The 14,275-nt window shown below is 39.7% G+C and overlaps 2 protein-coding genes across 9 annotated transcripts in view; one reads left to right on the top strand and one right to left on the bottom strand.

Annotated features, from left to right (window-relative positions):
• Positions 1–14,275, top strand: part of TRIM4 (tripartite motif containing 4) — a 423,353-nt gene that overhangs the window by 338,203 nt on the left and 70,875 nt on the right. The gene's annotated exons all lie outside the window — the stretch shown is intronic.
• Positions 9,127–14,275, bottom strand: part of TMEM225B (transmembrane protein 225B) — a 28,639-nt gene continuing 23,490 nt past the window's right edge. For all 8 annotated transcript variants that reach the window (XM_078439865.2, XM_078439866.2, XM_078439863.2 and 5 more), the window contains one exon: positions 9,127–9,483. In XM_078439865.2, coding sequence (XP_078295991.1) covers positions 9,311–9,483 — 173 coding nt within the window. In that variant the 3' untranslated portion in view covers positions 9,127–9,310. The remainder of the gene's footprint in view (positions 9,484–14,275) is intronic.

The raw sequence follows: 14,275 nt of genomic DNA, 5'->3' as shown, positions 1-14,275 counted from the left end.
AGCTCACAGGATCTCAGATTCTTTTATACTACAAATTACATTTTCAGTCCACCTTGGAAATAGTTTCAGATAGCCTCCATCCACTAACATGCACTCACTTCTGAGAGATAGGAGACGACCTCGCCACTCAGGGCCAAATGAAACTGCCTGATTGGCTCAATCTGTCTGGGAAAATTGAGCTATTCCTAGTGATATCAAAAACATTTCTTCAGCTTGCCATGGAGAAGATACAGGGAAGAGAGCATTCTGGTAGAGGCAGGGGGAGATTGGATAAGATCACAGGTTTCCAGGGCAACTGTGGAGAGGAGAAAGGGGCTCCTGCTAATTGGGAAGAAAAGAAACATGGGTGATGGTCTAGGTTGGGGCTTAGCAAACTTTTTCTATGAAAGACCAGAAAGTGACTACCCTAGGCTTTACTGGACACATTTTCACATATTCTTCATCTTTACAATCCTGTAAAAATGTCAAAACTATGTTTAGCTGACAGCCAGTGCTAGATTTGACACAAAGCCTGTAGTTTGCTGACCCCTGAAGTAGATGGTTTTAAAATTACTCTAGAGAGGTGTCTAAGGAGTTCATTCTTGGCCTCTTTCCTCAGTGATATTACCTGCTGAGAATGCAAGGGACAATGATCTATTGTGAGGGATGATGTAAGAAAAAATTGTAAGGTGAATGGAAAGATTGTCAAGTAACACTGCACACCCAAGTGAAGGTAAAAACAAAACAAGTGACAGAATCAATCCACACAATTGTTTGCGCCATCTGGGGCAAATTTGCTTAAAACAAACAGGTGGATTAATGTAATGTTGGGATTTGTCATATGAGAGGATGGGGGTTCTGATAGGAGATGTTTGCATTGAGTGACCATGAGTACAAGCTGAGCAGAAAGGAGGGATGGAAACCAACAAGAACAACAAGGAGAAACTGAAGACTCAGAGGCAAGGATGAGGCCATGAGGCAGGTTTCAGGAACTTTTCCAGAAATGTTATAGCCAAACTAAGCATAAAATGCTTTCCTTTTTGTGTTCCATAAATAGAACCATGCTATATTCTGTTCTGCACTTTGCTTTTATTCACTAAATAACTTATTTTTCCTTATCTACATATATTGATCTACTCAGCTCTTTTTACCAGCTGCATAGTGTTTCATTGCATGGATTTGCCATGACTTCTGAAGACTCTTGGTGGACATTTAGGTTTTTTCCGGCATTAGGTTTGACCAGAAATCTAGAATGAACATTGTTATGTCATTCCTCTTTCACTTTTTGCAAATGAATCTTAGGATGAATTTCCATACATGAAATTGCTGAATCTAAAAGTTATATGCATGTGGAATTTTGTTGGCTGTTGCCAAATGAATTACCCTACCTTACAGACTGCACCAATTTCCATTCCCAATGATGATGGGGAATAAGGTTCGTTTCCCTACAATCTCATCAACAATGGATGTTATCAAACCTTTCCATCTTTGCCAATCTGATAAGGGAAATAAATGGTGCCCCGATTTTTATTTTCACTTCTTAATTATAAGGGAAGTCAATCATTATTTTTGCCTACATTAGTTACTTGTATTTCTTTTCCTGTGAACTGGCTATTTTTATCCTTCCCTCTATTTTTGTTAGGTTACTTATCTCTTTCTTATTGATGTATGTGGTTCTTGCACATTAAGAAACCTAGCCCTTTTTCAAATGTCTTACAAATATTTTCCCAGTTTTCTTATTTAAAAAAAATTTTTTTTAATTTATTCATGTATTCTGAGAGAAAGCATGCATGCATATGTGCGTGAGCAGAGGAGGAGCAGAGGCAGGGAGAGAGAATCCCAAGCAGGCTCTGTACTGACAATGCAGAGAGCCCCAGGCTTAGCTCGAACTCAGGAACCTTGAGATCATGACCTGAGCAGAGATCAAGAGTCATATGCTTAATAGACTGAGCCATCCAGGCACCCCTCCTATTTGTCTTTCTTAATGAACTTCATGCATTGCAAAAGATTATATGTTTTATATTTCAAATTCTTTCATCCTGTTTTTAAAATCTTCTGTTTTTTGCCTTCCATACTCCAAATGGCTAGGAAGTTTTCCTCAACACCATTTATTGAAGGATCTGTCTTTTCCTATATAAAGTTGTCTCTATGTTCGCACTCCTATTCTGTAATCTATCTGTATCCTTTGTCAGGACCTGCCAAATTGTTTTGATAACTGCAGTTTTATAATTATCTTTTATATTTGAAAGAGCTTTTATCTACATCACTGGCCTTTCTTTTCCATGATCTAAACAGAAGATTTTTGAAGAAAAATTAAGAACATTAGTCTGAAAACTACAAAGGAAACCAACCTCATGTTCCTGGCCGAGAGATCAGAATATAACCAAGGGATTGCTAGGGAAATGGCATTGTCAAACAGAAGACCGATTTCAGGGATGGTGAGTAAATATGATGGCATTTTTTCTTTCTTTCTTTTTTTCAATTTTTTATTTAAATTCTAGTGAGCTAATGCGTAGTGTAATATTGGTTTCAGGCATCGAATTTAGTGATTCATCACTTACATACGATACCCAGTGCTCATCATAACAAGTGAAGGCATTTTTTCCTAGCAATGAACATGGTACTGAATGAATTGAGAGCATTGTGAGGGCCTGAGAGAAAAGAAGGGGAAAGAGAAGAAGGAAGGGAGAAAGAGAGAGGGGCAGAGGCAGAGAAGAAGGAAATTATCTGACAAAAGACCAAAGAAATGAGGGTGTGAACTACAGAAATGGTGGGGCAGGGTGTGTGTGTGTGGGGGGGGGGGGGGGGGGGGGGAGGTCATTACCACAGAAAGGAAACAGAAGAGGCAGTAGAATTTACTCAAAAATCAAACATTTAGGGGTACCTGCGTGGCTCAATCAGTTAAGTGTCCGGCTTCCGCTCAGGTCATGATTTCATGGTTCGTAAGTTTGAACCCCATATTGGGCTCTGCACTGACAGTGCTGAGCTTCCTTGGGATTCTCTCTCTGCCCCTGTTCTGAGAGCACTCTAAATAAATAAATAAACTTTAAGATAAACTTGAAAAAAATTTTAATAAAAATAAATAAATAAATAAAACATTTAAAAACCTGTACTGGGTGCCTGGGTGGTTCAGTCAGTCAAGCCTCTGACTTCAGCTCAGGTCATGATTGACGTGGGAAACAAAGGCAAAAGGAAATGGCAGATAAAATTAAATTTCCTTATAACCTGCAGCCCATTACAAATACTTGAGGCTGGCAGAGTAAAATGTTTCTCCAGGAACTCCCTACTATCTTAATGCTAATGTTTTGCTAGAGGGGAAAACAACCTTAGCTTGACAATACCTGGGCCACAGTGTCCTGGGAGTCTTCTTTAGCATATGAAAATCTCATTGGAAACTTCCGCTGGACTTTACCTCCCCCAACACCGTAATATATAACCAGTCTCTCCTCATGGTCCCAGGGCAGCTCCTCTACCCACCGGTCCTGTCGTGTGCTTTAATAAAATCACCTTTTTTGCACCAAAGACGTCTCAAGAATTCTTCCTTGGCCATCGGCTCTGGACCCCACAAACTCCACCAACACCCCGTAAAACCTCATCAATGATCTCAGGGTCCCTTCAGTTGGAGCCCCACATGGGGCTCACCACTGTCAGCGCAGAGCCTGCTTTGGATCCTCTGTCCCCCTCTCTGCCCCTCCCCCTCTCATTCTCTCTCTCTCTCTCTCTCTCACTTTCTCTCTCTCTCTCTCTCTCAGAAATGAACATTTAAAAAATAAAAAAATAAAAACCTGTACCGAATGAACATCAGAGGACCTGGGGTGTCAGGCCTGGCATTGGAGTAAATACTTCATCTCTCCAGTTCTTTAATTTAAAAAAAAAAAAAAATGGGTAGAATTAAATCTGGCCTATCTTTAGCAAGACAAAATGGCCAATGTGAGGGATGTTTTGCATTAACTATAGAAATGAAGGTTAAGGGGTTCAAAGTGCTGGTATGGACAGTTTGGGATATTTTACTTATATTACCCCACTTATCCTTTAAGACTTAATATGAATTTTTGAATAGGTAAAACGTTTACATGATTTGAGAGTCAAAATCATATAAGTTACACAGAATTATTGCTCCTACCTCTGCCCACTCCTCCCAGCCCATTCCCTAATCTACCCCCATGTCTAAAGATTTATTAGTTCGCAAATACTAATATTGGTATATTTTTCCCTATCGTCTCCCCCTTTCTTACACAAAAGGAACTACATTAGATGCCTTGTTTTTTATCATGTAATATTTCCTAGAAAATGTTCCATGTCTATACATAGACATCCTCATTTTTTTAAAGCTAGTGTGGATGTAACAGAATTTAACATGTCCCCTAGTAATGGACATTTGAGTTGCTCATTCGATATTGCAATTAATATGCAGCAATTAATAACCCTGGACCAATGTCAGTTTTAAGTGTGTGTACAGGTATTATCTGTTAGATAAATCATGAAATTGAGATTGTTAAAGCACTAATTGATGAGGAGAACAAAGGCAAGAGAAAGTAGCCAAAATTAAATTTCCTTACAGCTTGAAGCTCAGATAAGATACCAGAGACACGTAGAATGTGACCTTCCTCAAGGAACTCATGGCTGCCTTAATGCCTTAATGTTTATGTCTTATTAAAGACTAAGAGTAAGCAACCGGGGTGCCTGAGTGGCTCAGTTGGTTAAGCGTCTGACTTCGGCTCAGGTCATGATCTCACCGTTCGTGAGTTCCAGCCCCGCCATTGGGTTCTGGGCTGACAGCTCACAGCCTGGAGTCTGCTTCAGATTCTGTGTCTCCCTCTGTCTACCCCTCCGCTGCTTGCACTCTCTCACATTGTCTCAAAAATAAATAAACTTTGGGGCGCCTGGGTGGCGCAGTCGGTTAAGCGTCCGACTTCAGCCAGGTCACGATCTCGCGGTCCGTGAGTTCGAGCCCCGCGTCAGGCTCTGGGCTGATGGCTCGGAGCCTGGAGCCTGTTTCCGATTCTGTGTCTCCCTCTCTCTCTCTGCCCCTCCCCCGTTCATGCTCTGTCTCTCTCTGTCCCAAAAATAAATAAAAAACGTTGAAAAAAAAAAAATTAAAAAAAAAAAAATAAAAAAATAAAAAAAAAATAAATAAATAAACTTTAAAAAAAATTTTTTTTAAAGACTAAGAGTAACCATATCTTTTTTTCATGTTTATTTACTTATTTACTTAGAGACAGAGAGAGAGAGAGAGAGAGAGAGAGAGAGAGAACACTTGTGCATGAGAGCAGGTGGGGGGCAGGGGGAGGAGGGGCAGAGAGAGAATCCCAAACAGGCTCCATGCTGAGTGTTGCAGGGCTCAGTCCCACAACCTTGAGATCACAACCTGAACCCCTATCAAGAGACAGATGTTCAACCAACTGAGCTATCCAACTGCCCCAAGAATAACCTTATCTTAACAGCAGCTAGCCCCTCAAGGTCCCAAAAGCCTTGCTTCCAAATTCCTTAAAGAGTTAAACTATCCCTAACCCCCACTAATTAAAAAGTATATAATCAGCCACTCCTCACAATCTCAGTGCAGCTCTTTCTGCCCCTGGGTCCTGTCTCTGTGCTATAATAAAATAATTTGCACCAAAAAGTTTCAAGAATTCTTTCCTGGCCATTCGCTCTCAAACCCAAACTTCAAATCACATCAGTAATGCTTCCATAGCTTTGCAGACATTGCAAGATTCCCCTCAGCTGGGATCGTGCCATTTTTGTCATTCCACCCACATCATGTGCCAGTGCCCATTATCCCCACAGCATAGACAAAACAATGTGTTGTCTCAAAATTTTGACTTTTGCAAATCTCATAGGGAGAAATGGCATCTCGGTAGTTTTCTCTGTTTTTTGAAAATTCTGTGCTTTTTCTCCTTCTAATTTCTTTAACTTATTAATAATAGCTATTTTAAAGTTTGTGTCCACTAACCCCAATGTTTGGATAATCATGGCATCTGCTTCTATTGGTTATTGGTTATTTTTTTCTCTGTTTCACATTTTTGCACATTTTGTATCGTATGCCAGTGTTTGTGGATAAAGGAAGTAAAAACTCTCCAGGTCTTCCATGATGGGGCCGCACTTTGTTCCAGAAAAACTGTGTATTTCAATAAAAAACAAAACAACAAAGCACAGCGCCATCGTGGAAGGAATTGATCATTTGGTATCAGTTGTCCCAGGTAACTGTTACTACTTTTCAATAGAAAGGAAATCTACTTCAGAAACATTTTCTTGAATTTTCATTTTAAATATTTGTAGGGGCGCCTGGGTGGCGCAGTCGGTTAAGCGTCCGACTTCAGCCAGGTCACGATCTCACGGTCTGTGAGTTCGAGCCCCGCGTCAGGCTCTGGGCTGATGGCTCGGGGCCTGGAGCCTGTTTCCGATTCTGTGTCTCCCTCTCTCTCTGCCCCTCCCCCGTTCATGCTCTGTCTCTCTCTGTCCCAAAAATAAATAAAAAACGTTTAAAAAAAAAAATAATTTAAATATTTGTTTTGTCCCTTTATTTCAGTTTTTCCTCAGGGACTCCAATTTTACATATCTTGGATCTCCTTTATCTGTCTTTCATTGCTTCCACATTCTCGCTAAACCTTTTCATTCTTTATTTCATTTTCTTCACTGTTACTACCCTTATGCTTTACGCCTCTTACTATTCTAGTATCTCCTCTCTCTGGTGCTTCTTCTAAGTTAGTCTTCCTTCCCTTTTCCAGTTCTTTCTTGAATTCTCTCCATTCTCCTCTCATATACCCTTGTTATCTGTCTCTCACCTTCTGTTCTCAGAATGTTCTTCTCTGAGTTCCTATAATTCTGATTCCCCCTAGCTGCAATTGTTTCATTAAATGTTTACATTTATCTCGGAATATTGTGTTATAATTTTCCTCTACTTTGTGGCAACACTTCTGGGGAGTTTTCTTCATATCCAGACTTTTACTTCTCTACTTTAAAAAAAATTTTTTAATGTTTATTTATTTTTGAGAGAGAGAGAGGAGGAGAGGGGCAGAGAGAAAGGGAGACACAGAATCCAAAGCAGGCTCCAGGCTCTGAGCTGTCAGCACAGAGCCCAACACAGGGCTCAAACCCACGAACTGTGAGATCACAGTTGAAGTCGGATGCTCACCCAACTGAGCCACCCAGGTGCCCCTTCTTTGTGCTTTTTTTTTTTTTAAATAATAATACCTTTGTATTGATGTTGCTGTTTCACTCTTTTATTTGAATGAGTTTGATTTTCCTGGGCCAGCTCTTTGCAGGAGTACCCTGTGGAAGGGGAGTCAGAGAAGCAGAGTGTTCCCCACTTCTCAGTGTGAGAAGTGCTACATGGAAGGATGCTTTCTTTAATATATAGTTCCCTATGTAGCCAAGATTCCTCGGATTCTTACATCCTAACTTGGTTCAGAGGGATCATACTACACTCTCTTTCCTTCCTTCCATTCTCCAACACTACCAAGAGACACTGTCATCCACCTTCCCAGGTGGTCTCTCTTTTTAAAAAGCGGTGCTTCCTGGGGTGCCTGGGTGGCTCAGTTAGTTAAGCCTCTGACTTCAGCTCAGATCATGATCTCACGGTTTGTGAGTTTGAGCCACGCGTCAGGCTCGGTGCTGACAGCTCAGAGCCTGGAGACTGCTTCAGATTCTGTGTCTACCCCTGTCTCTGCGCCTCCCCTGCTCACTCTCTGTGTCTCGCAGTCTCTCAATAATAAATAAAGGTTAAAAATAAATAATAAATAAATAAATAAATAAATAAATAAAAAGTGGTGCTTCCTTAAAAATTTCCTTTGATAGACTCCCAGGCACTTTCTGTGCCTTCTCTGCCCACCCTCCACATGTGCCCCACCCTGTTGCTTCCCTATCCTATTCATAGCCATTTCCTCTCAAGGTGGGTCCTTCTCAGAAATCTGAAGGTTCATATTTGCTAGTGGCTTTTTTAGCTTGCCACCACTAGGGCCTCTGTGTATTCTCTGACCCACTCCCCCTTGCTCACCATGCTGGTCTCCCAGCTGTAGCTTCCCATACTGGTTCTGCTGGCTTAGTGCTTTGGGCTGCAATTACATATTTTAGAGTTTGTAAGTTTTCTCTGTTCCTAGTTTCACTGATAATTATAGTTCCTGTATGGGTTTTTGGGTTGTTTTCTAGGAGGAAAAGTGGGCAGACTAGAACTAGGCTGTCACCATATCCCTGCAAGAAACTCTCAAGATACCTTTTGGAGAGAAATGTGGTAAGAAACTAAAAACAATCTAAAACATGAAGTGGCTATTTTTCTGGTGTGTATGTCTTGGCTTCTCTGCTGGGGTGTGAGCCTCTGGAGAACAGGAACTAGCCCCTGTGGTGCATGGCACAAGGTCCACCTTTAATGGCCACTGGCTAACAGTCACAGCAAAGCCCACTTGACTCTAGCCTTGCCCACCACATGCCCCTCCAGATACACGGCTCCCCATACTTGTTTCTGAAGTTGCACTGCTTAAGTTGCAAGAGCTTTTCCCATATCTGTGTTCTTTAGAGAGCAAAGTGGGAAGGCGTTGCTGATTGGTACTGTTCAGATGAAAAATGGGTATGAAGCCAGCAGAGGACTTGGATCACTATTCTATCCCCTTCATTGTCCTAAGGCATTTGTACTTACCAGCTACACCAGGGAGCTAAGAGTTCCCCATTCTGTAAGCACCAGGAGGACCATAAAGGGGACACGTTAGAGATGCCCTCAGGAGGTCTCCGGCTCTAGTGAGAGGAGGCAACACCCATACATTGGTTGGCTAACTTGCCTGTGCTTCCTCCAGAGCACAGACCCATTAGGCTCAGACTTCCAGATCTGGGAGCTCAATCCTGAGAAGCGTTCACCCTTTAACCACTCCCAACCCTTCCCTCTAACACAGACTTAGGAAGTTTCCTGCACTGAGTCCCATCTTTGTCTGGGGACATCACTTTTTTCTTACTAATGTCACTAACTCAAACACCTTCTGTTGTTTTTGCTTTTGTTGTTTTGTTTTTGTTTTACAAAAGCTGACTTCACTTGACCATTTTGTAATATTCCTTCCTCCCTTCCTGTCCTCCAAGCTGGTATGGATTAAAAGACAGTAGTCCCTTTATTGAAAACACTTGCCTCCCCACCCCCCCAAAAAAAAACCACTCAGGAAACTCAGAAAAATTCAAAAAAATGTTTTAACGAATTGCAAATACAAGCAAGACAGAATCACTGTGAGTGTGGGGAAGTGGAACATAGATCTGACACTCAGGAAGCTCACCAAAAGCAGCAGAAACTGGTTGCCACTTACGCCTCCACACACGCACTCACACAGCTGCCGATGGCGGAGGACGCTCTCCCGGACTAGATAATTGTTTCTTCCTTCAGCAGTGTCTCCTTTTGTATTGAGCTCAGGTCTCCTCCCAGACTCTCCATATTCTCCAGGTGTATGACCCCTTGGGTCTCCTGGATACTCTGGGAATTGGGCAACAAACGGCAGCGAAGGCAGGCTGCTTCTTGAAAGAGGCAGATGGCACCTGGGTGACAGCGAAAGTTCAGGTCAGAGTTGAGTCGAGCTCTCCGTGCCCTAGAGGTCAGGCACTCCCTCCTTTAATGTGTGACCCCTTCCGGTCTGCACCCACCTTCCCTAGTTCTCCCCTCCGATGTAGAGAATTACAGAGATAGATGGGAAAACAGGACCCATCACAAGACAAGGCATACAAATAGATGGATAAACTCACAGAACCACAGCCAGTGTTGGAAGGCATCTTAGCAACTGTCTAACTATTAATAGGCAAGAAAAAGAGGTTTAAGAGAGGAAGGTCAAACATAAAGCCCAGGCTCTTTGATGCAACTCAAGACCCTCAGTAAAGTAAAATGGAAGAAGAGAATTGATGTCATAAAACAAACAGAGGTATCTTGAGTGAACAGTAAATGCTGTATTAAGGTTAAGACTCAGATAAAGGACAACTTCTATTTTCAGCAATATAGCAGACTACATACCCTCCCACTAAAAACAACAAAAATTCTAAATAAGATTTTTCTTCAAAAACTAATTTGTAAATATATCAGCAAACTGGCATCAGAGTAAGGCATTCTTAGAAACAAAACCCTAGTGAAAACAGGAACCTAGAGAGTTAAGCAAGCACACAATTAGCCTTCACCTTGGAGACATACACTCAACTCCGGTGACCCTGAGTTTCCATTCTGCGGGCCTTTTGGGACACAGAAAATGAGAGGAAAAGCCCAGGGCCTACTCAAGATGAATCTAACAAGGGTCTACAAAGCTAGAACTTTGAAGTTACCAAGATTGACTAAGAACTCATAAACAGAGGCTAGCTGTTATATGGATCTGCAACTACACAATACCTATGTGATTCTAGGCTAGTTGTGCATATAAGCACCAAGCAGAAACAAATGCAGATCCCTTTTTGAGAAAATACTTTATATACAGGCTTCAAAGGATTTCCACCAAAAAATATTTTTTTTCAAGGAAAATAATTCACAGTCAAAAATCACAACTGTACCAAGAAATAAGATGCCATAAGCAAAAGCCTACAAAAACAGCAGCCGACAGAGCTGTATTGTATTTCAGTTGTTAAACTTATAAGACACAGAATGTAAAGTATGTTTAACATGTATAATAAAAATATATTTATAGAATAGATTAAAAATATAAGTAGAGAAAAGAGTATAAAAATAACAAGAATTACGGAAAAAAATAACTTCTGGTTATAAAAACAGATTGACTAATTAATGGATAAGTTAAATAGCAGATCAGACACAGCTAAAAAGTGAATGGATTAAATTGAAGATACATCTATATAAGTTATTCAGAATACAGCCCAGAAAGACAAAGAGATAGAAGGGGGAAAAAAAAAGCAAAGAAATGGAAAGCAAGAGAGAGAGACACACACGCAGGATACAGTAACAAAGTCTAACATACGTCTTCCTGGAAAAGAGGGAAAGAATATAGAAAGAAGATAAAAATATTTGAGAAATTCTGAAAGACATTACTCCTCAGACTCAGTTCACACCACAAATCATAACACAAATATCTACACTCTGCAAAATGCCCAAGAAAGCCTTACAGAAAACAAAGAGTGCCTCAGAAAGAATGATATAGGGGTGCCTGGGTGGCTCAGTCAGTTGAGCCTCTGACTTCGGCTCAGGTCATGATCTCACAGTTCATGAGTTCAAGCCCCACGCTGGGCTCTGTGCTAACAGTGTGGGGCCTGGAGCCCGCTTCAAATTCTGTGTCTTCCTCTCTCTCTGCCCCTCCCCAACTTGTGCTCTGTCTCTCTCTCTCTCTCTCAAAAATAAACAAACATTAAAAATTTTTTTAAATGATATATTGTTTAAATGTTTATTTATTTTTGACAGAGAGAGAGAGAGCATGCGAGAGAGTGGGGGAAGGGCAGAGAGAGAGGGAGACACAGGATCCGAGCATACTCTGCACTGACAGCAGACAGCCTGATGCGGGGCTCGAACTCACGAACCTCGAGATCATGACCTGAGCCAAAGTCTGACACTCAACCGACTGAGCCACCCAAGTGTCCCAAAAGAATGATATTTTTACAGAGTCAGCTTAACAACAACAATGGAAGTGGTAAAGTAATAACAGAATATCTTGAATGCTGTGAGAATACTGTCAACTTAAAAATGTAAGTACAGCAGGCCGCCTGGGTGGCTCAGTTGGTTAAGCATCTTGATTTGGGCTCAGGTCATGATTTCGCAGTTCGTGAGTTTGAGAGTGGGATATTCTCTCTCTCTCAAAATAAATAAATAAACTTAAAAAAATACTATCTAAAAAATGTAAGTATGGCAAAATTAATTTTAGTAAACAAAAATGAAAGGAAGATAATTTCATACAAACAAAATATGAGAGAAAGTGTATCTCTAACTGAACCTCACTAAAACACATTATAAAGGATGTATTTCAGGCAGAAGGACAGAGGGTCCTTAGACAGAAGGTCTGAGGTTTGATGAGCATCTAAACTGATAAATATGTGGGTAAATTTAAACAAATAAATATTAAATGCATAAAGTAACAATACTGTCAAATATATAGAACTAAAAAGAAAACAGAAGAAACTAAAACATTGTGCAAAATAGCATATAAATTAGGAGGGAAGTACCTTGTATTACTTATGAAGAAAATAAATGTGTTGATGAACTTCCAACTTTGTTAAGTAAACGTATTAAAATGTCAAGAGTAACTACTACAAGAATACAAATAGATTCCATAACTTCCAAACTAAAGAGGGGGAGGATATAATGAGAAATGTATAGATAAAAGTCAATCAATTAGAAGCAAGGCAAGAGAGGTGGGACTGGGGAGCAGAAAAAATTGAAAGCACGAGGTAAGGTGGTAGAAAAAATACAGATATGGGGCACCTGGGTGGCTCAGTCAATCAGGTGTCCGACTCTTGATATTGGCTGAGGTCATAATCTCACAGTTCTTGAGATCGAGCCCCACGTTGGGATCTGCACTGGCAGTGTGGAGCCTGCTTGGGATTCTCTGTCTTCCTCTCTCTCTGCCCCTCTCCCACTCTCACTCTCTCTCTCTCTCTCTCAAAATAAATAAAATAAACTTCAAAAAAAAGGATCAAATGTATCAGCAGTCACAATAAATGTCAGTCAATAATAAATGCTCCAGTTAAAAGACAAAGAGTGTAGGGGGAGCCTAGGTGGCTCAGTGGATTAAGTGCCCGACTTTGGCTCAGGTCATCATCTCACAGTTCGTGAGATTGAGCCCTGAGTCAGGCTCTGTACTGAGAGCTCAGAGCCTGGAGCCTGCTTCGGCTTCTGTGTCTCCCCTTCTCTCTGCCCGTCCCCCACTTGTATTCTCATTCTCATTCTCTCTCTCTCTCTTTCTCAAAAATAAACATTTAAAAAAACAAAGATTGTAAGACTAGATGAAAAAATACAATCATAAGCTATGTGTTACATATAAGTAAAAGATCAAAAAGATATATAACAGGCAAATACTAACCTAAAGAATGTAGAAATAGCTAGAGTAATATCAGATAAAACAGACTTTAACAAAAGGGATTTCTAGAAATAAAAAAGATCATGGCATAATGACTAAATAAAGGTCAATTCACCAGTAAAACAGAACAATTCTAAATCAAGATGTGAACAATATAATAAACAAGCCTGATCTAATGTTTATAAATGAAAAGTTGTATTCAACATAAAACATGAAAGTGGACCTCAAACTAGACTATAAAACATGTCTCAATAAATCTGAACACATTACGATTATACAGACCATGATCTCTCATCAAATTGAAATTAAGTTAAAATCATTAACACAAGACACAGTAAAAAATTATATGCTTAGAAATTTAAAAGTATATTTTAAAATACTTCATGGATCCAAAATATCATAAGGGGAACTGGAAAATGTCTGAAATAGAACAATAACATCAAATATTACATATGAAAATGGGAGATTCAAATAAAGCAATTCTTACAGGGAAATTAGAGCTTTAATTGTCTACTTAGAAAAGAAGAAGTAAGCCATGAGTTTAGATTGTGATTTAAGAAGCTGGAAACGGAATAGCAGAATAAATGCAAAAAAGAAGTAGGGAAGGAAGTTCAAAATAAGAAGTAAAAATTAATACAATAGAAAACAAACATAAAATATGAAGGTTCAAGAAAGCTTAAACCTGGTTCTTTGAAAAGACTGAAAATATGGTAAACCTCTGACAAAATTGCCAATGAAAAAAGAGAAAATTAGGTATGAAAAAAGAAGCACATCACTACAGGTGCATCACAAAATAAAGAGTTAAAAAAGAAAACATTTTGAATAAACTTATGCCAATAAATTTCAAATTTTAAACAAAATGTATAAGCTTATAGACATATATAAATTACTGAAACTAACTCAAAAGGAAATAAAATACCTGAATAGTCCTATAGTCATTTAAGAAACTGAATCATGAGCTTAAAATTCTCCCACAGAGAAATACCATATTCCTTCTACAGGCAAGCTTAGTTATACAATTAAATACTTAAGATGGTAAAAATGAATGAACCTTAAGAGTTCCTCATATTACCATGGAGGTTACAATGTTGATCAAACATAACAAGTTCCAGAAAAATAAATATAGTATGATTATACAAAGTTTTAAAACATGTAAGACTAAGTAATATATTAAGGATATAAATGTGTGTAGTAATATGATTATCATAAATTGCAGAATAATTGGTTCCCGAGGGGAGAGAGGAGGACAAGATCAGGAAGAGCCACATGGTTGAGGGGGCAGGACTTCAAAGATTCTTAATATTCTAACATATTTCATTAATGAAGACAAGCCAATT

Source organism: Panthera onca, chromosome E3, assembly GCF_046562875.1.
Source record: "Panthera onca isolate mPanOnc1 chromosome E3, mPanOnc1 haplotype 2, whole genome shotgun sequence".
Lineage (NCBI taxonomy): Eukaryota > Metazoa > Chordata > Mammalia > Carnivora > Felidae > Panthera > Panthera onca.
Note: the sequence above shows the minus strand (reverse complement) of the source record. Positions and strands in the feature narration are given on the sequence as shown.